The sequence below is a fragment of the Pseudochaenichthys georgianus genome, chromosome 24, assembly GCF_902827115.2.
Source record: "Pseudochaenichthys georgianus chromosome 24, fPseGeo1.2, whole genome shotgun sequence".
NCBI lineage: Eukaryota > Metazoa > Chordata > Actinopteri > Perciformes > Channichthyidae > Pseudochaenichthys > Pseudochaenichthys georgianus.
Genome location: NC_047526.1, coordinates 19165652 through 19190720, shown reverse-complemented (window position 1 = coordinate 19190720; position 25069 = coordinate 19165652). Strand labels below are relative to the sequence as shown.

General features: G+C 40.8%; 3 protein-coding genes across 9 annotated transcripts in view; 1 reads left to right on the top strand and 2 right to left on the bottom strand.

Annotated features, from left to right (window-relative positions):
• itsn2a (intersectin 2a) overlaps nucleotides 1–3957 on the top strand; it is a 35285-nt gene extending 31328 nt beyond the window's left edge. For all 5 annotated transcript variants that reach the window (XM_034075794.2, XM_034075795.2, XM_034075793.2 and 2 more), the window contains 7 exons: nucleotides 93–260; nucleotides 1710–1922; nucleotides 2040–2161; nucleotides 2270–2352; nucleotides 2763–2846; nucleotides 2934–3107; nucleotides 3364–3957. In XM_034075794.2, coding sequence (XP_033931685.1) covers nucleotides 93–260; nucleotides 1710–1922; nucleotides 2040–2161; nucleotides 2270–2352; nucleotides 2763–2846; nucleotides 2934–3107; nucleotides 3364–3515 — 996 coding nt within the window. In that variant the 3' untranslated portion in view covers nucleotides 3516–3957. The remainder of the gene's footprint in view (nucleotides 1–92; nucleotides 261–1709; nucleotides 1923–2039; nucleotides 2162–2269; nucleotides 2353–2762; nucleotides 2847–2933; nucleotides 3108–3363) is intronic.
• Nucleotides 3958–4048: 91 nt separating this feature from the next.
• Nucleotides 4049–8772, bottom strand: fam228a (family with sequence similarity 228 member A). 3 transcript variants are annotated; one of them, XM_034075802.1, is made up of 9 exons: nucleotides 8623–8772; nucleotides 7754–7836; nucleotides 6550–6732; nucleotides 6400–6477; nucleotides 6044–6238; nucleotides 5335–5421; nucleotides 5137–5224; nucleotides 4731–4866; nucleotides 4049–4212 (listed from the first exon to the last, which is right to left on the bottom strand). In XM_034075802.1, exons 2-9 carry the CDS (start codon nucleotides 7832–7834, stop codon nucleotides 4068–4070), a joined length of 993 nt encoding a protein of 330 aa, XP_033931693.1. In that variant the 5' UTR covers nucleotides 7835–7836; nucleotides 8623–8772; the 3' UTR covers nucleotides 4049–4067. The 3 variants fall into 3 exon arrangements, with proteins under 3 accessions (XP_033931693.1, XP_033931690.1, XP_033931692.1); XM_034075799.1 differs by having other exon boundaries at nucleotides 8634–8772; XM_034075801.1 differs by lacking the exon at nucleotides 8623–8772 and adding an exon at nucleotides 8396–8608.
• Nucleotides 8773–11556: 2784 nt separating this feature from the next.
• On the bottom strand, nucleotides 11557–24767 carry gnpat2 (glyceronephosphate O-acyltransferase 2). Its single transcript, XM_034076364.2, has 16 exons — nucleotides 24676–24767; nucleotides 23507–23707; nucleotides 23244–23420; nucleotides 22929–23058; nucleotides 22675–22802; nucleotides 22439–22514; nucleotides 16094–16245; nucleotides 15624–15754; nucleotides 15181–15431; nucleotides 14016–14273; nucleotides 13855–13934; nucleotides 13334–13474; nucleotides 12545–12644; nucleotides 12363–12456; nucleotides 12176–12237; nucleotides 11557–11994 (listed from the first exon to the last, which is right to left on the bottom strand). The coding sequence occupies exons 1-16, from the start codon at nucleotides 24685–24687 to the stop codon at nucleotides 11942–11944; spliced, it is 2046 nt and encodes a 681-aa protein (XP_033932255.1). The 5' UTR covers nucleotides 24688–24767; the 3' UTR covers nucleotides 11557–11941.
• Nucleotides 24768–25069: the final 302 nt, after the last annotated feature.

Here is a 25069-nt window from a genome sequence, read left to right as displayed (position 1 = left end):
AAATGCTTTCTTTATGACTTTATATGCTCTGGATCCACCACATTGTTCTGATATTTATTGCATGTCTCTCCGTGCCTCTTCCTATGGGTCAGATCTTGGAGCACACCCCTGATAATCATGCGGACCGCGGCCCGCTGAGAGAAGCTCTGGAGGGGGCGGAGGAGCTGTGCTCTCAGGTCAACGAGGGGGTGCGGGAGAAGGAGAACTCTGACAGGCTGGAGTGGATTCAGAGCCACGTGCAGAGTGAGGGGACTATAGAGGTAAACACACGCAGATAAGATATTTTATAATATTCACTTGGAAGAATATTATAATAAAACATTTGGAAGTCTTCTTTTTTTATGACTTAAAGGTCCCATGTCATGCTTGTCCGGGTATTACCCGTCCCCTTGTGTGTTATGTAGCTTTTTCTGCATGTAAACTGTCTGCAAAGTCCCAAACCCTCAAAGTACACCCTGTAGCGAGTAAAACTCTAACACAGAAAAGACGTGTCTATGCTGCCCCAGAACGCCTCGTTGGACATTTTTCTTTCTCCATTTTTTTCTTCCTGAGTATGGTGACGTAACCATGCCAAGGTCCAAATGGACCAATCCGTGGAGCTCCTCACACACACACTCACTCAGCCTTGTCTTTTCTCAGCCTGTGAGTGTGTGGCGAACAGCCTGGCTGTGAGTGTATGTGTGTGCTCCGCGGTGTCTCGCTGTCTCGCAGACCCCACGCAGCAACCAGGAAACGACACCAGTAATCCAGCTCACATTGTCCGCTCCTCGATCCTCAAAGGGCGGAGCAGCGAGCCCCGCAACGTCCCGCCAACACGGCACCCAGACCCCACGCAGCGTTCTCATCTGTTTGTCCTTACTGGTGTTATTTTCTGGTTGCTAACAAACGCCATTGTAACACATAATCACTGATGTTCCGCTGTAACGGTGGTGATCTCATCAGAACATAGTGGGAGAGCTGACCAATCAGAGCCCACTGGGCTCATAGGGAAGGGGGGGCAGGAGCTCCAACAAGCCGTTTAGGACAGAGTGAATACACATGCGATACAGAGATGCTGTATGATAAATCTATTATTACCCGTCTAAGTTCATCTCTGAAACAAAAAAAGTCTATTCATCTTTTTTTTCATCTCGGAATTCTTTGGCAAGAGATTTATTTTTGTGTCTGGATAATGTTATTGTTTTTGTTGTTGTACACAGAGGGCCCCATGTTGTAATTAGGACTACAATCTTGTTTTTCTTCAGGGTGAAATCATATGTTTCCATGCACTCTAAACACAAAGTTCATGTATTTCTATGAGTCAAATATATTTCTATTTTTTAAAACAAGTGGTAGCGGATGAAAGAAACATAACAATATTATTCCACAAAAATAAACATGTTCCTGAGGCATATATTCATGAGAAAAAACGGTTCACATCACACTTATAATAATAATAATCACACTTTCCTTCCGTAGAAGTCTAAACATATCAATATTGTTGCTATGAAGTGCAGTAATAAACACCTCCCCCAGTGCATGTTGTATACAGTAGCACTGTAATAGCTCCTTCTCGATACTTCTATCATAACCTTTTTTTGCGGTTTCCCTTCTCCTCCAGAACAAATGAACACATACAGTAACAGAGACAGGGAGCATTTTTCACTGCAGCCCTCACTGTACTTGATAGTGTCCTTCATCTCTCCTCAGTCCTGCCTTATCTCTTCCAGCACTTGGTCTTCAACTCGCTGACGAACTGCCTCGGGCCTCGCAAGCTGCTGCACAGTGGCCGACTTTACAAAACCAAAAGCAGCAGGGAGTTGTGGGCTTTCCTCTTCAATGATTTCTTCCTCCTCACACATAGCGCCAAACCCTTCTCTTCCTCAGGACCAGACAGGCTATTCAGTCTCAAGACCAACATACAGCTGAAGATGTACAAAACAGTAAGAGAGAGGCCAGGCAGTATTCACACACAGAATGATATCAAATACTACTTTGATTACATATGAATCAGTGCCTTGGTGCAGTCTTCCTATGATTGACCTTCTGTTCTTCTCCAGCCTCTGTTTCTAAATGAGGTTTTGGTGAAAATGCCAGCGGACCCCTCGAGCGACGAGCCGCTCTTCCACGTCTCACACATCGATCGTGTCTATACGCTCAAAACTGAGACCCTGAACGAGAGGTATGCATGATGTGCATGCATACCTCTCGTTCAGGTACATCTTCCAACATTTATATCCATAAGATAATCAAACTGTGTCAAAGATGGATGTATTTATTGTGTCGGTAGAACAACGTGGGTCCAGAAAATCAAAGCAGCTTCTGAACATTTCATAGAGACGGAGAAGAAGAAGAGAGAGAAAGCTTACCAAGGTAAACACGTTCACATGTTCTTACTTACTCTCGCCTTGGAAACCCCTGAAACACCCTCCTCTTATTACCTCGTCACCCACTTGTCACCCCATTAATAGCAATTTAATTGAATTAAATGAGCAATTTTCAAATAGTTGGTTCATTTATGATGTTGTTATTTTGTGATGTAGGCTAAACTGAAGAAGCAAGTGTATGCACAGATAAGATTGAATGAGAAATATCAAAGTTCCATGTAGTGTAATGTTTGCAAAAGCTGAAATATACATTTGTTGAAAAATGTAACCCCTCTGTCCTTACGATTCCTTCAGCAAAACAAAAACATAATCCTGCTCCCTGAATATTAAAATGTAAAATTTGAATTAACACTAAATGTTGTAGGCCCATATTTAATGTGTGTGTGTTTGTTTCAGCTCGTTCCCTGAAAAGCAGCGGTATCGGCCGCCTGCTGGTAACTGTCGCTGAAGCCCAGGAGCTCAAAGCCTGTAAACCCAATGGTGAGGAAAACCAGCGAATTGTTAAATACAGTATTCATAAGCATAGGTCATTTTGAGTTAAATTAAAACACATTATGTTTCCCCCAGGTAAGAGCAACCCGTACTGTGAGCTGACGATGGGGGCTCAGTGCTACACCTCCCGGCCCGCCAGCGACACCCTGAACCCAAAGTGGAACTTCAACTCCCAGTTCTTCATCAAAGACCTCTACCAGGACATCCTGTGTATCACCGTGTTCGAGAAGGACCAGTTCTCACCTGATGGTCAGTGGATACGATACAACACACACACACACACACACACACACACACACACACACACACACACACACACACACACACACACACACACACACACACACACACACACACACACACACACACACACACACACACACACACACACACACACACACACACACACAGGTTCTAAGGCCTTGACTTTCTGACTACTACGGAAGAAAAAGAAAAACGGTTATTAATTTTAGAGGTGTAACTAAATGACTGTTATGTTTCCTAGATTTCCTTGGTCGTACTGAGGTTCCCGTGGCGACTATAAAGAAAGAGATGGAGAGCAAAGGTGCCGCAAACCGACGCCTTCTACTGCATGAAGTCCCAACTGGAGAAGTCTGGGTCAAACTGGACCTGCAGCTTTACGAACCGACCAAATGAGGACAAAGCACACACACTGCAGCCACTCACTTTAAAAAGTGCCTATTTGTAGCAGCACCAGGGTTGCCTTGAAAAACTCTTGATTTGACGTCACTGCCTTAAGCCACCCACACCCTTTGTCTGAAAGGGAAGTAGACCTGGCCAGATATGGAAAATGACAAACTAATGACGGGGTAATGTATTTTGGATAAACTGTTTGGGTAACCAGCAAACCAGCTTGTGAATGTAATTAGCCACAGTTAAATTTGCTAAATGGTTTTATAACACATTAATAATAAATATGTAAATGTTGCACACTACTGTACAATGTCTGTAATGTAAAAAGTTGATCCTAAGCATGCCATTTGATCCTGAAAATGGCATTATTCAAATGTACAGATGCCACTTAGCTCTCGTTTTTTTTATGGTGAATTTTTCACTACTTTTCACTTCTACTCTGAACACTTTCCTGGTGTCCATTTAATCCCACACATCCCCCTCCCAGGTTTAGTGCCTGGGGTAACATTTGAGGTAGTTAGAAGGGAAGGTACAGATTAATCGTTAATATGGGTTTTATTTTGATGTTAGCAAGGACTGGTGTTGTTGTAAACTTGCTGGTCGTTGCGGACATCCACGTTTGGAGACCAAGCAACCGTTCCTATGGCACCTTCCATCCGGTGTGGCGGTGGAACTGATCCGGTACGGTATGTTGACGAACCTGCATGAGAGACATTTGCAGGAAAAAATGTGCACACATTAATTTAACAGATGCAACCCTGAAAGGAATTGGGTTGTATGAAGTACCTATATGTTCCTCATACAAACCCACTTCACAACATCCCAAATATCCCTTTGAGGCATTATGCTGCAGCTGTATTACATAATCATTGTGCATCCTATAGGGCAGGGGTGTCAAACTCAAGGCCTGCAGACTTCATTTTATGTGGCCCGTAAGAGCTTGCAAAGAATATAATACGTTGCCATTATTTGCCCTAGACTTCTGCCAACAGACGTAGTTGATTAGGAAGTTAACACCCTATCCGATAATAATTCAGGCAATAATGTAATATAATTCACTATATTATATATATATATATGTGTATTTATATAGTCTTAAAGTTACAACCGGCCCTTTGAGCTCAACCATAATGTTAATGTGGCCCGCGATGAAATTGAGTTTGACACCCCTGCTAGGGTAATTGAAAATATGGTTTAACATCTCATCATACTGTATACCTGCTAGACTTCCTTCCTTCAGCTTCATTCACCACTGGAGTGTTTCTGGCAGCAGTGACTGGATGATGTGAAAAGGCCTGTAGCAGGATGTTGCTCTGAGGTAGCTTCTCTACTTGTCTCCTTGTGTATCTAGATCCTAAAGCAAAAGGAAAAGTGGCCGCAATAAGCTACTGTTCAAAGTGAGGCTGTAGCATCGTATGATGTTAAGAAAGGGTGCTTTCGACTACCTATGAATACGGCTCTCATCTGCAACAGGGACGATGTGTTATGTCCTCTTTTAAAAGTTATATAGTCTCACTTTCCCCAAATTGTGGACATAATTCCACTGCGGATATCTCAGCTCAAACTCAAAGCAAAGCAACCGTATAAGCCTTCAATTTTCTTTTGGTTCAAAGAAGAAAAATACCTGCTTCACAAGAAGAGGCTGTTCTCTTCTCCTTCAGTCTTTCATGTAACTGAAGGCACAATGGCTCCTTTAAGTCTGCCGTACCGAGCTGGGGATAGATCAGAGAATACTTCATCAGTAGCATTTGCAGTTCTTCAGTGTGTCAAAAGTTGCTTTTTAATATATATTTAGCAAAACATTTCAGTCACAAAATATCACCTTCACGTTGAGGTAGCGTGGCTTTTTGATGTGGAGAAGAAACGGATCGTATTCCTTGAGATCATAATGTTCTAGAAACACAAAGCCCTGAAGATGAAAGACATTAGTTAGATAGTCTTTTGTGTGTTTTTGTAGTGAAAGCACACACACTAAAGGAGCATGTGTGTGAAGTCTTATGCATCATTTAAAGGTCACCATAATGCAAAATCCACTTTGTCATGTCTTTTATACATGTGTCCCCTCTGCGTAAAAGAGATTCTGAAAGTTTCAGGAAAAAATAGTTGTTCTCTTTTTGTTCTGGTATAAAAACCTGTCTGAAAATGAGCTGATCAGATTTTGGCCACTTTATAATGTCATGTTTTTTTGTCTTGTGTAACTACCAATAACCAACCAAGGTAACACCACCCCCCCCCCTCCTCCTAGAGCACCATTGTGTTCTTTGTAACCAAATATCTCTCCGAGGGGCTCCTTGTTTTCATCTAATGTAACAGACAGAGAATCAGCACTTTGGAAACAGGGCTGAAACAGAGGGGATTATGGGTAATGCTGCAATGCATGATCTGTTTGGTATTTCGAGCCAAACTCTTCAGAGACATGTTTTGTATATAACTGAGACCTGTAATATATTGATGAAAAAGAGTATAATAGGGGACCTTTAAAAACCCTAAATGACAACAAGACCAAAGCTCTTTCCAGAGGTGAGCATCACCTTGGAGTTGCAGTGATGGAGGAAGTGACTGTAGAGGCTCTGACGGCTTTTGCACACCGCGGGGCCACAGCTGGACACGTGTTCCTCCACCCTCCTCTGCAGGGGAAACCACACGCGCTCAGTCCAGCGCTTGTGAAGCAGCTCCCTCCTCCTCAGCTCTGTGAAGTCCTGTCTGATCAGAAACTTCTCCAACTCCTAAATGAAGACATGTTTAAACCAAGGTGGGAGGTACAGGTACATCATTAAAGATTCAAGGCCTTTTTTGTAACACAATGATGATTACAAGTTGTAAAAGCTGCATGTTTTGAATACAGAAACTGTAAATTAAGACAAAAAATGTTGCTCCAGCATCTTACCTTCACAAAACCATGTTCTGTATCCAGTAATGGTTGGGTTATTTCCTTCACCTGTTGATTTTCTGCCTCCATATTTCTCTAAAAAGTAAAGCATGCATTGGAAAATTCACCCTCTCTTTGTGCAGGTTTGAGTTTGGATGTGTGCAATACCTGCAGTCGTCTGAGGGAGGTGTGAGAGAGCCATCCCTGTTGGCCCCCCAGCTTTGACCCAGAGGGTGAGGCCTCCTCGCTTTCCTCTGCTCTCACACATTCACCGGGGCTCCTCATACTCATGCTTGGCTGCATGGGGGTCTTTCGGCTCTCTGTTGTTCCCTTAACATCCACCATGCGCTCCTGAAACACCATAGGGTCAATTCTGTAACTGTCCTTAATAAACACAACATCCTTGGATTTTTTTTTTTTAAATAGCAAATACCAACATTTATACAGTCGGAACACATGTCAAATAACAGCATAGCATACCGGAATTATAATAAAATGCTGATACACTTAAATTGCAGCATGCTTCATGTGGACAATAAGTAATTTTTTACTATTTATTGGCTAACATATAAAATATCCACATTTATTAGTTATTTAGTATTATTGAACAACAAATAACCCCCTCACTAACAAAACGGCTACTAGTGAAAAACTACGATTTTTTAAATATAAGTATGGACATAAAGATATACTATTACATCAAAAATATATATATAAATACAGTCTCACATCACCTTGTTCAAGCCAGGTGAACAAAGGAATAATTAATAAAATAAATATACATCGCACTTGAACTACAGGGAAACATATTGGCGTATCAGAAAGGATATACTCAGAAATCCCGGCCTGAGTTCACAGACAGACCAGACACACTCCTGTAGGTGAACGGAGACGACACAAAAGGCTCTGACAGATCACGTCACCACCTGGAAACCTGAGCTGCAGCTCACTGTTACGTGAACACCACGCTGGGACACATGTCTGTGCACTATGAGGATTTTTTTTGTATCAGCTGAAACATCAATGGCAGCTTCCCTCCTGCTGTGCTTTCTGTTATCTGTCTGTAACAACCATTTGTATGCTCGGCTAGTTTGTTCAGCTGCATGTCACCTGACCCCTCCACAGGCCCTTTTTTCTATTATCCTGAGTCAAGAGAGGATAACAGTGGCAACAGCAACTATCTGTCAATAACCTGAAACCTTTCCATTCATCTTTCCAAGGACACTGAGATTCCAGTATTGTACATTCAGATATGAACAGATGGAAGGAGAAAATGGAAAAGTATTGTACCCATGCTGACCAGGGTGCACTACCGTATCTAGGTAGCCTTCCTGACATTTAAAGACCATGAGTTGGCATGAACGTTGTTTACCTCTGATTTCAGCAGGCCGACAGGAAAATGTGTGTGGAAGGTGATCACACCACTGGGGGTGTTCTTCTTCTTTGTGCTCATCCCTAGATCATGAGAACAGTTAAGCCGTCGGTGACAACCTGCTTTTAGGTCTGACCAGAGGTGGAACAAGTGCTCAGATGTTACTGAAGTTAAAGTAATACAACCATGCACAGTGTAGAAATACTCTGTTACAAGAAAAAATCCTGCACTTAAAATAAATGTTACTTCAGTAAGTATTGGCAGCAAAATGTAGCCTACTACTCAATCTGTTATCTATTATTAGTCATCTATTAACGTGTTCAACATTTGGCAGCTGGTGAAGGTGGAGAGAACCTGAATTACTTTTTTTAAACTGCCCTCCATAATAATCAATCATAATACGTTAGTTAAATTGTATCAAAAATGACTAGAAGTAAAAAGTAGCATAACATGGAAATACTCAAGTAAAGTACATGTATATTACAAATGTAGGCCTACTTAGGTATTTGAGTAAATATACTTAATTGTTACTTTCGAGCTCTGGAGGACCTGCATCTACAGTCAGTGTGCTACATGCTCAAAATATTATTCAAGTAGTAACATTGAATATGAATGACATGGTAATGGTATAAGTGTTCTTACCTGTGTTGCAGTGAGGACGTTTTGGTCAGACGTTCGTGAGAAAAAACGGCAGAATTAGTGAATTAAGAAAACACTGGTGTCCCACCCTCACGGACAATATTGCAATACAACATCATTAAAAAAAAGTTCATAGGGTCGCTAAGTAACGTAAGTCGCGACCTCCCTCAGCGCCCCTGAAAAGTGGGCACAAGAGTAGACCGCAGACTCTACACATAAAACACACGTACCGACTGCTAACCTTTGCTGTCCCCTGAGACTGGCTCCAGCAGAGGCGGTGACTCGCGGAGAGGAAGAGGAGAGGAAATGAGGGGAAGAGGAGAGGCTCCTTCAGGTGTCCTGCCGTCTTAAGGTGTTTACGTTGCCATGACACCGTCTCACAAGCGAGCAAAGACGCACGCGGCGTTCAGCGCGAGACAAGCTTCGGATATACGACACCATAACTTCCTTAGTTTAATATGAACAACATGTTCTGTGTGAAAAATAATTACATATTTCGGCAAACCGAAATATTGTCTGTGTCGGTGACGTCTTGAAATTGTGAACTTAATTAGGCTACGTCTTATTCATTTATGTTATTTTTTAATTAATATTACTACTTTTGCTCTATTATATTATTATTATTCATTAGTAGGCTATGTTTTAATTATATTTTGAAATGATTGTTTAATACAAATTTCCATTTTTATTTGAAAATGTATTGCAATACATGTTTCTCAATATAGCCTTAAGAAAATACAAACATGTTACATTTAAAAATGTTCTTAAAAAGTGCAAAGAAACATGCCATGCAACGTCATGCCATTTCCAATACACCCCACTACTTTATAACTCCAATAATCATTGTTGATGTTTTTCTTCATTAAAATAGTCACAGATAGCTATTTTAGGCAAGGTGATGTCTCCTGGCACTTACATGTGTCTAGACTCTAGACAAACTTGGAGGCAGACTGTTTATCCAGCCTGGGTAAACCAATGATATGGGACATAGGCCGAGGGAAATTAATATACTTTTTACTCTGTTGTTAATGTTTAAAGACATTCCTAATTGCAAACATGGTAGTAAAGGAGTGCCATTTTCTGTGCGACACTATAAGGTGCAGTAAGTTGTTTTAACTTGTTGCTAATGCGCTCGTGGACAGGTGCACCTTCAACATGTTGCGCACAGGCTGCAAGGCTCCTGCGGAGAATGCGATTAATGTTTGGGTATTAGCTGCGTAAAGGCAGGGCAGGGCTTGGCCAGATCATAACTTGGGGATTGTAGCTGCTCTCTTTCCTTTCGTTGACGAGTCCAGGACAGGGGGGAGACCACATGGATTGGTGGACTTCATTGGCAGCGATCACTGCCCTGCTGTGGATATTATGCTTTATAGACGGTAAGGGAAAATGTAGGTTAGGGGATATTTGGAAGCTCTTCAGGAAGCACCTATCTAGTACCTTATGGCGAAAACAGCTGTCATACATTCACAGTATCAGAAATAAGACTAGTTTTATGTCTACATAAAATGTGGCTACATAATTTGTATACAAATTATATCAAACATTAAGCTACACATATGTAACATTGCAGTGTTGCTAAGAATCCATCATAAACCGCGATTAAAGGTTTGCACACTGGGTTATGGGACGGTAAGGGAAAATGTAGGTTAGGGGATATTTGGAAGCTCTTCAGGAAGCCACCTGTCTACCTTATGGCGAAAACAGCTGTCATATATTCACAGTATCAGAAATAAAACTAGTTTTAGGTCTACATAAAATGTGGCAATTTAATTTGTAGTTTGGGTACAAATTATATCATAAACATTAAGCTACAAATATGTAACATTGCAGTTTTGCTAAGAATCCATCATAAAACGCGATTAAAGGTTTGCACACTGGGTTATGTTAGTGATGTTTCCCATTTTAGCATGATCAGAATAAACAGGACGTGTAGCAAAGCAAGACATAGGCCTACTTCAAATGTAAATCAGGCCATGTTGCGTAGAGTAGGCTTTATCTAAGAAAGAAGGCCTTGTTAAATGAGTCAAAAACATTGGTTTGCTTCAATTAAAAATAATGTTTTGAGAAATATAAAATAATGTCATTTAGCAATTTTCACTGAAAGCTCTGCTGTTTTCATGCTAATTTGTTCCAAGACATAAATATTGACAAAAGTTAAACTGCAACATACGGAATTATGTTAAAATCTCTATTCCAGATTAAACTATTTTATTTAAGAGTGGTCCCGTGTTGAGGGGCTCGTGGTGAAGCCCCGTGCCACCCACTTCGCGTGCTCAGGTGTTAGCCATGGCTGATGATCACTTTAATCCAGGGGCAGACGCTGTTTGTAATGGTTGCTGACATTAGCCAGGGTGTTAAATTAGACTCCAACTGACCCCGTTACCCTCTTATCTCCAGGCAACGCCGTGCTCGAGCTGCGGCTGCTGTTCCACGCGCTCACCAAAGCGGCATGTCACCTGTACCTGGCCCTCCTCCCGCTGCGCCGCGCCGCCACGCACTTCGCCGACTGCGCAAGATATATGGTGAACCACATCCAGCGGCCCACCCCCTCTCCCCTTGACGTTGGCCTGCTCCACCACGGCCAGCCGCTGGGCAGGAAGGGCACGCTGCACTTCCTGGAGGGATTGTGCGTGGTGTGCGAGACGATCCCTAACCTGATGGGCGCGGGGCTGAGCGTGGGCTCGGCTTTCTGCCACATGCTGCAGGGGGGGTTCTACGTGCTGGCGGCCACGCTGCATACCATCCAGGTAAACCTGTTCTCCCAAATGAACGGCGAGAAGGATAGATGGGACAAAGAACGGCACCGAGCCAAAGAGGGCGAGAAAAAGCTAAATTCAAGAGTATTGGAGTACATCTCGGTGTTTTGTCAAGACCCCGTAAGCGCTTTACGCATCAAAGTTGACGTACCACCTGTGTATAGATAATCCATGTAAAACAGCATAATGGGGAATTTGCAAATACAATGCCTTTAACTGCTGAAGTGTTACAAGTACAGGCAGTGACAGGAGGTTGAACTTTGACCTCTGGTTATTGCTCGCTGTTGTTGGCGGTTTGAACAAACCGAAAAGATATTAAAAGGAGAAGATCAAGAATGTATGGTGCATTTTGTTACATCTGTTTTACACTTATTGACATGAATAAAAACTAAATGTCTCAAACTAATCTGTGATGGGATATGGTTTTTAGATTATTTTTTCTTTAATGGTACGTTATTCATTATACAATCAAGTGTCATCAATCATACTCTGTCCTATGTCAACTAGTATAAATCAGTCAAGTTCTTTTAAAGTGCTCTATTCATTTTCCTCAATAATACATGGCAGCCTTTTCAATTAGCAATAGACAAAAACATAATAATACAATGCAACTGATTGAAATCAGTTTGAGTTCAGCATATTAAATCACAGGCATCACCTTTCTTCATCGAATAACACTGACAATGGCCATTTATCAAAATCAGCCTACAGTCAACCTTGGGTCACCCTATCAATGTGAGGAATTAAAACAAGGAAACAGAGATACTGAAGATTGGATCTGTTCCAATGGAGGCTAGAGTTTTGCTTCAGGTGTGGTGTGGAGCATCTGGGGGGGGATTTTCCCAGCTACAGTGAGAGAAGAAAGAGAAAGAAAATAAATAATTTCTTCGGTTGGAGGGATAAACAAAACCAAGAACAAACACCAAATCTCATACATTGAAAGGACAGTCAGGACAAGATTTAAATACACAACTTTATCCCAAATTCCTTCAAAAACAAACTTGTATTTTCAAGTTAACTGACTTACAAAGTATGTCATCGATTCTTCTGACAGCTGCTTTATTCACTGTGTATTCATTCTGTTCAGACCTGCGGTGAGAAAACAAAAAGGGGAACTCTTAACTCTGGCATCAGAAATTCAGACAGCTTCTCAGGCACCTCAGAAAATGAGCTTAAAACCAAACAGATTTGCAGGAGCTAATCTCGTTACTCACGCCCTCGACTTTGTCACAGTGTCCAGTCTCTGCAGGGCCGACAACACGTTCTTGTGTGTGTCGGACGACAGTGCTTCGTAGATGTGAAGTTCACCTGAAACTCAGAGAAAATGATTGAGAATTATTTGATGGACACAGCTGGAGATTGTTTGTAAAAGGTCAGAGGTCACTTTCTGTTTCACCTGAAAGGATGAGCTCTGTAGCCAGGTTTCGCACAGCAGTTAGGAACTGTTTCTCAGCGTGCACGTGAACTTCGTTTTCACAGAGGTACCTGAATATCACCTGGAAATGAAAGCACACCTGATCAATTAAAAGACATACACCACATACTTTTAGACCAACATTGAATTTGAGTTAATGCCTAGATTAGTAACTTTTAACCAGTGCCCACTCTGCTTTAGCAAAGATTGACAAGGTTGTACCAGTGAGACTTTCACTTCAAGGATCATCAAAGAAAACAACTAGTCATTTTATTTAGTTTCCTTCAAATACAATCTCCAGTGTAAAGATGGGTGTCGTAACAATATACATTTAACATAAAATAAGCATTACATTTACTACTTTAATTGAATTAAAATATAATTTAATGAAAAATTTACATTACACCAGAATGAAAGAGCAGGTTAAAAATACTTTCTGCAAATTGTATTTTAAAGATCGGTCATCAACTACTTCTAATTAGTAAACAATGTATTTTTTATGTGAAATAAAGCACTCCTATTTTTTTCCCACACTACAAAGAGGACAATTGTATTATCTGACTTAGTTATGTTGTGTTAATCATTTATTTGTGTTACCTAAAGTATTCAACAACAACAAAACTGGAATCAGAATAAAAACAAGATCACCTGCTTAATGTTAACTACGAGTGACTAAACCCTCAGATTCCCAGAACATAAACAGAGGCCATGACCTCACTGTCCTCAGAGGCAGATACAGCCCTGTCTGTCTGGAGGCAAGAGTCAAAGCACCTGGTAGGAGTCTATGAAGGGTTGTAGCAGTGCCTGCAGGAAGGACAACACCTCCAGCCCGGCGTCTGACACCATCACTTCCTGTTCACTGACGTGGATTGCTCCACATTTTTTCAGGAGGAAGCACGCCTCCTCAAAGTCCTGATCAATGGAGGGATAGAAGCAACACGCAGAAACACACAATATCAATACAAAAAAAAATCCTATATTTTTGTCTTTTACACTGAAAACGTTCTCGATTCGTTTTTTTTTAAGTGTATAAACTCATATAAACTGTTAACAATTAGCTAACAATACTTGAAGCTCTCGAAAAGCTACTTAATCACTTCCATTGCTATTCAAAACACACTCCTCTACCTGACCTGGGACTCTGCTCTGACTTAAGCCTGATGATGTTTGTCAGAAGCAGAGCTGTGATCATGTTTTCACTCCTCATTATATCACCACTGTTTGACAGGACAGTAATCCTCTCTGGGATCTTTGTCCTGAGATGCCCGAAGGAATCTGAAAAGGACATTTACCTGAGACGAATCTCCAGGGATGAAGATGAACTCGTTTGAGAAGACGTCCCGCAGGAAGCAGAAGAAGACGAGGAGCTCGTCTGTGAACGGAATGATGGATCAGGATGAAGCGAGAAGAAAATACATTAGAGATCTTGAATTATATCTCATTCAACCATCACCTTTTTGTGTGGTCTTTGTGATGTGTAAGGCCGTTGCGAGCAAGGCGGGACGAACAAATATGTACAGAGACATATTCCTGTAGGAAGCCAGCATCAGCACCGCCGCCGCCGTGCTGATCATTTCCTCCTCTGGGCTGATTGGGCGATTTCTCGCAGGCTCTTCCTCCTGAACCAGGAAGACACGCCCGGATTTACGATTAACTACAGAGCCATGAAGGGCGACCGTGGATGACATCACATCCGTATCAGGGGCTTGTCCTGTAAAAACAAAACGTGTCGTGAATAGTTTGTATTGTATTTATGTGTTTGTGTGTTTACTCGCCTGCATTTGCACACACAAACAAGAACTGTAAAGTGAGAGAGTTCAGTAGGGTCCTCTTAGGGTAAGTTACTTAAGGTGCAATAATCCACTGAACATCTCCTAAGTGAATGTGAACACGAGTGCCACCTCACATTCATCTAATCTGTCTGATCTACAGCAGGGTCTGAGGAGTCTTCAGTGTCCCGAGGTGAGACTCCCACAAATACAACTCTGTTTGAATGTCTGTATCACTTTGTCTAGGTGAATTGTAGAGCAGCATACAAATGCCACATACTGGTTGTTCAAGGGAGCTGGAATTAAACCTCATTAAAAAGGCCCACTGAATGTAGAGGACTTAATTCCATCATTTTTAGCATGATGCAGCTGCACCTGAACTTCAATATTTATAGAAGATATAAAACAATATTGTGCTGATGCATGGTTAACAAGTAACAAGTAAACAAACGGAAAAAAACTAAATAAGAACGATATCTATTCTGATTAACTAAACTGGAATCATTTCTACTGGAACCCCTATTGCCTACTTTTAAAATAACATAATAAAATAAAACAAATAAAATGTTCCTCTCTTTTCTTGGTTCTTATTTTATTTGTTCATATTTTTTTATATTATTCATTTGTGTATGTGACCATATATTTTCTTAAAATGAAAAAGAAATTAAATCAAATTTAAAAAGAAGAAACCTAAATGTGTTACATTTTTTAAGCTAGAATGTATTCCTACAGGGAAAAGAGACATGAATTTATGTCAAATCAGAACAACATTTCTGAAAACTAAACTTAAACCAGCAAACACAAAATTACCTAAAACTAAATGTAAGTATAACTAAAAACTATTATAACCTTGCCCACTCGGCCAGTTCAGGCGAGCCCCAAAGTCCAGCGCCAGCTTCCTGAGCCAGAGGGTTTTGTCTGTGAGCTCCTGCCAGGGCAGACCCTCCTCTGTTAGGACTATGGTGGGAGCCTGGAGCAGCAGACAGGCCATCAGAGCCCAGGGGCCCATCACAGAGCCCTCCTCCTGGACCCTGACCATCAGATTAGCCAGCCAGCTTACACAGGCCTGAACCTCTGCACTGGGCTTCTGAGGAAGGTCCCTGTGGATAGAGGAAAAGGGACAAGGGGAGTAAGGGGGTGGAAGTATTTTATTTTTTTTCAATTTTCAGGGCTTTTATACCATGTGTTTATTGAACAATTATTATTATTGCTTTATTCAGGCTGCATTAAATGTTGTTTTGACTAAATTTGATTTAGTTTAGACTGAACACTATGTAAGGACTTTTTTCTACCTTGGTACGAGGTTGTACTGGCAGCGGTTTATCTTGCCTTCACACAAATGTCGAACAGACATTGGACGGCCAAAGTTCACATGCATGCTGCCGTAATCTTCCTGGAGCACTTTGCTAGCTTTCAGCAGAGCCTGCAGGGAAAGGGCAAGGCTGGGATTGAATCACGAGCAAGAAATAATCAGCTTTATCCATGCATTAACTCTTCTGACCTGCTTTAATGAGTTAGTGAGACAAACTCATATTGTTTGCAAATACAATTAATACATATCTTTCTGTATTGTACATAATTAACACACTTAATTACATGTTGGTATGGAGGCAGGAGTAATGGTGCAGCAAGGGTATTCTGAACCCAATTAGCTTTCATTATAAACAGTTTGGATTGCAGTGCATGCTGGGAGGTGCTGAGGTGTCTTGGAATCAGATGATTATGAAATGTTTGGTGAAGCGAGTAAATGACCAGGGCGTACCGTGGTGCTTTCTTTGGGTTTGGGGATACCCAGTAACTCGTGTGCGAGCAGCGACTCCTCCAGCACTCGGTCGTAGCTGATGCTAATGGGGATCAGTGTGATGTCATACACCTCTCCTTTAAAGAAGGGCTCCATCACCATGTGCATCATGCCTGCATACACAGTAAAGTTGTGTCAAAACTGCAATGCATGAACACAACATTTGTTCCCCCTTGTTAGTCACTACAATTGAACTGTGGAAACCTATAGTCATCTGGATGGGAACAATACAGACTTTTGACCAACCACAGCAAAGGTAGCAAAATATGTACTTTATGTAAACATAAAAATAATTGACAATTAAATATGAAACAAATAACTCAAATTGTTGACACTGAGGATGCCAACAAGGCAAGGCAAGTTTATTTATATAGCACTTTTCAACACAAGGCAATTCAAAGTGCTTTACAAAAAATGAAAGACATTAAGAAAAAGGCATTTAAAATCAGTCATTAAAAAGAAAAGCTAATAAAATAAACATTAAAAGAAAAAATACATGGATAAAAGTTACAGTGCAGTCTAAGATATGAATAGTTCAATTAAAAGCAGCGACAAAAAGAAAAGTCTTCAGCCTGGATTTAAAAATAGTCAGAGTTGCAGCGGACCTGCAGGTTTCTGGGAGTTTGTTCCAGATATTTGGAGCATAATAACTGAACGCTGCTTTACCTTGGCTGAAGTCGAATAGTCCATTTAGCTTAGGAACCTTCCTAAAGGAGTGAAATGACCCGGAAGTCCCTCAGTGGCAGCCATAAGTGCGGGTCGAATTCTCTAGAATGATGAGAATGATAGGAAAGGAGGTTTCAAACTTCCTTTATAACCTCCTTTAGCTTAGGAACCACTGGACCTCCCTAACCGACAGGAGAAGCGAAAATGCTGCCCCACAATGCCTTGCAGCCGCAGCATTTGCCGTCACTCAACAGTCGGCCGTTCACGGAAACAACCGATTATGACCGAGAAACGATATCATGAAAGTTACGGTGCTTATTAAGCATTTTAAAACATAGGTGGTAAGTTGCCAAAGTGCTTTGTTTTGAACGTTCATCAGTATTATAATCAAAAAGAGAAATATGAACGTTAGTTTTCACTGAAATTATCAAATAAAGTCAACATTTCAGTCTTTACTGAGCTGTGTGGAGTTTGTTCAACTTTTAAAAGATGTTTGAATGGTGATATACACAGTGATAGATGTTAAGGACTAACGTTTATAATAAATACATCTGTATTGATTTTAAGATCTTTAGTTCATACAATCATACGTATTGGGATCATTGGTATTAATGTGGACCGGAGGGAGAGGGTGACGAGCATAAGTTTCACTTTCCTTTTTTATTTCAATTCCAACTTTGGTGATGAAGAATATGTTTCTGTTGTCTACGTTCATAAAGCAAAGCAGCAGCATCAGAGCACGGTGCAGAGTCTCTAGATGAGTTTACAGCAGTCCCTCGTTCTTATTAAACATCCATGTTGTAGTCCGCTGTATAGAAAACTGTAGTTTCCATAGTTTCCCCACAGCAGCAGACGCACACAATGACGTCCGCGGGCGCATCATAAACACGTCGGATAGTGAAAGTGCATTCGGATTCTCTAAAGTACCGCAGTCTCTTCTCCTAAGTCCTTTTGAATTCTCCTATCCACTATTCCTTAACCCCGTGACGTTTCACTCAGAGGTCAAGGAATAGACGATAGGGTTAGAACTTAGGAGCTGATTTTTAAACTATCCGACTGCAGCCCATGTTTAGTTCTGACTCTGGGGACAGAAAGCTGACCAGTCCCTGAAGACCTGAGAGATCTGGATGGTTCATAATTTAGCAGGAGGTCAGAAATGTATTTTGGGCCTAAACCATTCAGTGCTTTATAAACCAGCAGCAGCATTTTGAAATCTATTCTTTGACACACAGGAAGCCAGTGTAAAGTCTTCAGAACAGGAGTGATGTGATCCACTTTCTTAGTGTTAGTGAGGACTCGAGCAGCGGCGTTCTGAATCAGCTGCAGCTTCCCAATAGATTTTTTAGTGAGACCTGTGATGACACCATTGCAGTAGTCGAGTCTACTGAAGATAAAAGCATGGATACGTTTTTCCAAATCCTGCTGTGACATTAGTCTTTTAATCCTAGATATATTCTTTGGGTGATAGTAGGATGATTTAGTAACTGTTTTAATGTGACTGTTGAAATTCAGGTCAAAGTCCATGACTACACCTAGATTTCTGACTTTATCTGTTGTTTTGAACATCGCAGCGCTAACTTTTATACATTCTGACTTGGCTCCAAAAACCATTACCTCAGTTTTATCTTTGTTTAATTGGAGAAAGTTCTGACACATCCAGTCATTGATTTGTTCAATGCACTTACTCAGTGTTTGAATTGGAGCATAGTCTCCTGGTAAAATTGTTACGTAAATGTTTGTGTCATCTGCATAGCTATGGTAACTAGGGTTGGGTATCGTTTGAATTTCCACGATTCAGATTCTACTTTTCGATTCCGGTTCTTTGAGGGGCAGGGTAAAAAAAAAAAATGATACATGCTTCTTCCACCAAAAAAATTACATTTATTCGAGAAACTTTTACACGGGTTCGTTTACAGTAATATTCACATCAATCAGTCTGTTTATATTCACTGCTATGTAACTGTAACCTGAGAACCACTGAAGCTACAACAGTGCAACTTTTAAAGAACAGTTCTTTTTGAGAAAAACAAGCATCTGCCTTCTCAGGCATACCGGGAAGAAATGTTTGAACATTTTAAAGTAAAATGCTTCAATCTGGTGCACTTTAAGCAGAATTACTAGAGACTAGATCTAGGGGGTACAACTCCAAACACCCATATGAAAAAGATCGGTTTACATTTTAATAATTAAATAAGTATGTGAGCATAACCAGTAACCTACCATAGCCAATAACAAATACATGTAACGTATTTTATTTTTGTTGTTCATTCATATCTTACTATTTTATTTATGCATATTTTTTGTATCTCTCCAGTTTAAAACGATATGTCTGGTTTACTGTCCTATAGTATACATTGGAATGATTTCAAACCCGTTTAATCCCAATAATTATAAAGGAGAGCCTTGGAAATATGTGTTTACGTAAATTGTGATCAAAACGTTTGAGACCCACTGAGATAACTTAGATTAAAGTGAACTATCTAAACACTCAGAGTCCTTTACCTCACTGAGCTGAAGTTATCAGCCTCAGTCTGACTGGAGAGGACTCTCCCTCCACATCATTGTAGAAACATCTTCTTCTTCCGTTAGAGCAGCTAGCACCAGATGCTAATAACAGCGCCCTCCCTTTCTCCCTCGCACTTTGGCTGTGAGCTGCGGTTGCCAGATAAGCCAACATCCCCCATTTTCATCACTTACAGCGCCCATCGTACAGGGGAAATGAAAATTGTAACCGGGATGAAAAGGGTGTTACATTCACTTAATTATGAATGTTTTTACATCAAGGCCAACAATTAGGATGAGCACCAATGGTCAAAACAAATTGTTTTCCTCCCAGAGCTGCCAGCGCAGCGCCTCCACAGATCTGGCGCCCTAGGCGAACATCTATAACGCCAGTGCAACGGGCCGGCCCTGGTCTCAGGTTACACTGTAGGAAGTGTAGGTACAACGCTACATTTCCCGCCCCGCTGCAGTCATGCAGTAGGCTACGGAGAGCGGCGAGAAACATTTCCTCAGGCATCGAAAAGCGGAACCGAAATTCACATTTCTAAATGATGCCGTTGGAATCGAAATGTTAGAACCGGTTCCGAACCGGAACCGGTTCCCAACCCTAATGGTAACTTATTTTGTTGTTTTTCATTATCTGAGCCAGTGGTAGCATGTAGATGTGAAAGAGAAGAGGCCCCAAGATGGAGCCTTGAGGAACCCCACATGTCAACTCAGATGTGTATTTACCTACAGAAACAAAGTTGTTTCTGTCCTTTAAGTAGGATTCAAACCAATTTAGAACCGTTTCCAAAAGTCCCACCCAGTTTTCCAGTCGGTCTAGTAATATGCTGTGGTCAGTGTCAAACGCAGCACTGAGATCTAATAATACGAACACTGAAGTTCTGCCACTGTCTGTGTTTAAGTGGATGTCATTAAAGACCTTTACAAGAGCAGTCTCAGTGCTGTGGTTTGGACGAAAGCCTGACTGGAACACATCGAAACAGTTATTTAAATGCAAGAAATGACTCAACTGTTGAAAAATAACTTTTTCAATGATTTTACCTAGAAATGGGAGGTTTGATATGGGCCTGTAATTGTTCATTACTGAAGCATCTAGATTATTCTTTTTTAAGAGCGGTTTAATGACTGCAGTTTTCAGGGCCTGTGGAAAAATACCTGAGTGAAGAGATTTGTTTACTATATGAAGTAGATCTGAGGCCATGCAAGGCAAGACATCTTTGAAAAATCCTGTTGGAATAATATCAAGGCAGCAGGAGGAGGATTTCAGAAGTTGTATAATGTCCTCTAGGTTTTTATCATTAATCTGATGGAATTGTGTCATGGTGTTTGAATTGATGTTAAGTGGACACAGAGACAACATATTTGCTGTTCCTGATGCAGAGGAGTGCCTCTGCATGTCTGCTTGTCTGATTTTGTCAGTGAAAAAGGAGGCAAAATCATTGCACGCCCTGGTGGATAGAAATTCAGAGGCTACTGACACTGGGGGGTTAGTTAGTCTGTCGACTGTAGCAAACAAGGCACGTGCGTTATTTTTGTTTTTGGTAATGATGTCAGAGAAGAACGATTGTCGTGCGTTTTTCAATTCCAAATTATAAAGGCCAGGGCTGAAGTCGAATAGTCCATTTAGCTTAGGAACCTTCCTAAAGGAGTGAAATGACCCGGAAGTCCCTCAGTGACAGCCATGATAGGTGCGGTTCGAATTCTCTAGAATGATGAGAATGATAGGAAAGGAGGTTTCAAACTTCCTTTATAACCTCCTTTAGCTTAGGAACCACTGGACCTCCCTAACCGACAGGAGAAGCGAAAATGCTGCCCCACAATGCCTTGCAGCCGCAGCATTTGCCGTCACTCAACAGTCGGCCGTTCACGGAAACAACCGATTATGACGGAGAAATTATATCATGAAAGTTACGGTGCTTATTAAGCATTTTAAAACATAGGTGGTAAGTTGCCAAAGTGCTTTGTTTTGAACGTTCATCAGTATTATAATCAAAAAGAGAAATATGAACGTTAGTTTTCACTGAAATTATCAAATAAAGTCAACATTTCAGTCTTTACTGAGCTGTGTGGGGTTTGTTCAACTTTTAAAATATGTTTGAATGGTGATATACACAGTGATAGATGTTAAGGACTAATCTAATGTTTATAATAAATACATCTGTATTGATTTTAAGATCTTTAGTTCATACAATCATACGTATTGGGATCATTTGTATTAATGTGGACCGGAGGGAGAGGGTGACGAGCATAAGTTTCACTTTCCTTTTTTATTTCAATTCCAACTTTGGTCATGAAGAATATGTTTCTCTGTTGTCCACGTTCATAAAGCAAAGCAGCAGCATCAGAGCACGGAGCAGAGTCTCTAGATGAGTTTACAGTAGTCCCTCGTTCTTATTAAACATCCATGTTGTAGTCCGCTGTATAGAAAACTGTGGTTTCCATAGTTCCCCCACAGCAGCAGACGCACACAATGACGTCCGCGGGCGCATCATAAACACGTCGGATAGTGAAAGTGCATTCGGATTCTCTAAAGTACCGCAGTCTCTTCTCCTAAGTCCTTTTGAATTCTCCTATCCACTATCCCTTAACCCCGTGACGTTTCACTCAGAGGTCAAGGAATAGACGATAGGGTTAGAACTTAGGAGCTGATTTTTAAACTATCCGACTGCAGCCCAAGTCTCTCTTTATAGATTTCAAAGTGAACCTGGAGATTTGTTTTTCGCCACCTGCGTTCAGCTTTTTGACATTCTCTTTTCACGGTCATGGCCTTTCTCCATGGCAGACAATTTCACTTTTCTACGACCGTGTATTAGGGTCATTGTTGTACAAAAAGATGGACCCCACTGTAAAAGTATTAAACTAATATGTACATAATACACTGAAGTTAAAATGTGACAACAACAAAAAAAAAGTTTTAAAAAAGAAAAGTACTGACGCAGCCACCAGAGGATGGTAATACTCTAAAAATAAAATTGCATTTATGAGATGAATATCTTTTGATTTCTGTTAGAATAAAGTCACAATAAAGTGTATGATTTACGACATTGTTAAAAAATTTCGTAAATCATAAACACTTGTATTATTGTTCTTATCTGCAATGGCCCAAATACGGCCCACACACACTATGATTACCTAGCTTTGGCATCACGGACTTTAGTGTGCGACTCCGCAGTCCTTCCACAAAAAACTCCAAGGGAGCAATTCCTGTCTAAAGAAAAAAACATTTCAGAGTTTGAATTCTTTTTAACAGATGATCAAATACAGAAGCTGATAAATATGGATTTAGAAGGGCTTCCTGAGCTGAAGTCATTTCCAAAAGGAGTACCACAGTTTGAGTGTGGCTGATGAAGCAGATTATTATGTTTTACCTTTACAATGGTTCTGACATATTCTGACAGCACTGCCCAGTACAGTTTGTCAGAGCCAATCGCACGTCGGATGAAGAACGCTCCCGAGCGACGCAGTACCTGTCCGACCAACTTCATCCCTGCAAGAGCTTCAGAGGGGAGAGAAATTGTGAAATAAAAAGAGGGAGATAGAGAAATGAGCATCAACTACGGATTCTGTAATGTTATTCTTTACTATATATTATTCTGTTGTTTTAATTTAAATAGATACTTGCGAATTCCTGCAGCAATAACTGGCATAGGGATGTCGTAGGTGAACATGATGTAGGAGATAATAAGGAAGTCCATATAGCTCCTGTGATTGGGCATCAGGATCACTGGATGCTCCTGAATGGATTGTTGAAGCTGCAAAGTGACAGAAGGGAAATGTTAAACCAACATTTGAACAGAGGCTTAAAATTTTTGTATTTTGAGGGAAATAAAGGCAAGAAAACTAAATACAGGAGATGTGCCTTTAAGTTTACATTTATTACCCACATCATTAAATACCTTTCTGTTGTTCTGAACTCAGTATTAATTAACAACCTTACCATGTTGAGTCCTTCCATATTAACAAAGATGCCGCTGTAGAGTCTTTTTAACACCTTGGACATTGTGAAGCCCATCAGCCTGATACACTTCAGCTGCAAGTTTTGAGACATTTCCTCCAAAATCCCACAAGCCTCCTCTCTCACCTCCTCTACCGATGACCCCGTCTCTGCGGCTATCTGAATGGGAATGCAGAAAATAGACAATTTTGATGAAGAAATGCTTGAAAACGTCTTTGTTATGTTTTTAAATGACACTATCCCACCTCCTTGGCGATGTAGCGCAGATACTGGGACTCCAGCACAGCTTTGTTGAGGTCAGCGTTGGAGCAGGACTCGGCTCCTTTGTAAGGGTGCGGGCTGAAGGTCCGCAGTGCATGGCCCAGATCACTGCTGCGCCTCTGCTCCTCCAATATATCCACAAACTCCTCCTCATTTTCCAGCCCTGCTCCACATGAGTCCCTGTACTGGAGGAGGAAAGGCAAACTCATATTAAAGGCATTACAGTTATTTAAATATTTGACACCTTTAATAAGATAGAAAGAGTAGCCACATGGATGATCTGTAGCGTGTGACTGAGTAGTGAAAACATAAACATATGTGGATGTGCTGGTATAAACAAAGTGGATCCGGGTATTAAGTGTTGCCTTGCAAGATTTTTATTATATTAAATAGTCAAGTCTTAAGTTATCTGCCAAAAACACATACTAATTGTTCAACCTCTGAATTAACACAAATTATACAAAGGAAAGTTTTACAGGTTGTTAAAACAACAGGAAAAGCAGGGCCAACTAAAAATAACACACATGATTGTATTTTAGGACACACAGAGACACTTCATTGTAGTCTAGGGGGAATAACAGTAGGAAACATCTCTTGTAGAGCTGTAAAAAATACCCTACATATGTAAAACAAAGAGGGGGGTTGATGTTATTGTAACTATTGTGTTTTTTCTTTTGAAACCCCATATTTAGAGTCTACTGACATTATTTATATAAAAAAAAGTTTTCTATGCGTTTAAAACATGTATTTTCAACAAATAGGAGTCCAGGCTTTTCCTAGTTATGTAGACACACTCAAACTCCTTATCTATGAACTATGAACTATGAACAGGACCCGAGTCGTTAATATCAGTTGGTAGCGACCTATTAAGCAACATGACAGACACTGTTTTTAAGTAGGTCAAAGTTTCAGCAGTTTATAGCCTCAGCTTCATTTTACAAGTCTATTCACAGCTACATAATGGCCGCAGCTTAAAGTACTTTCAGCAAACATTTGTATTTGTTTCCTTCATTCGTGTAGCTAGCATTTGGATACACTTTCTAATGTTAACTTTCTAAGCGCACACGCGATTTGTGTGAGCGGTCTCAAAGGATGCGGAAGAGTGTACAAAAACATTTAACAACATTTCGGCAGGTGCTGACGGCTGTCTTACCGTGTTACTCATTCTTCACAGGGACAAACCGAAACCCTTGCAGGTGCCTGTCCTCAACGACTTGTTTTGTTTCGCCCCCTTCCTTCGTCGCGGGGCCAGGCCAATGGTGTCGCCGGGTTTTGGAAACTCCTCCCGTCTATTGTAATGTGCAGCCCCTTGCTCTTGAATGATGGACAGAACCAATTTAGCTGTGCTGCTGGTATACCTTTTTTTTTGGTGTGATTTCCTACCTATTAAGGGTTAAAAAAACCATCTTGTAATTTAGACCTTTTTTATTTTATTTTTAAATGTCCACTGTAGAGGACGACGGGACCATATTGAAAAGACAGCCAAAATTAACAGACTATGTAACGTTTTATGGTTTTGAGTGATATTAATACAATACATTCACCTT

Bases quoted from the DNA above. Each gene is read 5' to 3' on its own strand.
- fam228a (XM_034075802.1), bottom strand. From the start codon at position 7,834: ATGAGCACAAAGAAGAAGAACACCCCCAGTGGTGTGATCACCTTCCAC. The intron at 6,239-6,399 runs GTAAGATGCTGG...GTCTTCATTTAG, and splicing joins CAGAACATGGTTTTGTGAAG to GAGTTGGAGAAGTTTCTGAT. The intron at 4,867-5,136 runs GTATTTTTCTTC...CTTTTGCTTTAG, and splicing joins AGCCTCTTCTTGTGAAGCAG to GATCTAGATACACAAGGAGA.
- gnpat2 (XM_034076364.2), bottom strand. The intron at 23,421-23,506 runs GTGGGATAGTGT...ATTCCCATTCAG, and splicing joins TGCGCTACATCGCCAAGGAG to ATAGCCGCAGAGACGGGGTC. The intron at 22,515-22,674 runs GTAAAACATAAT...TTTTTTCTTTAG, and splicing joins ATGTCAGAACCATTGTAAAG to ACAGGAATTGCTCCCTTGGA.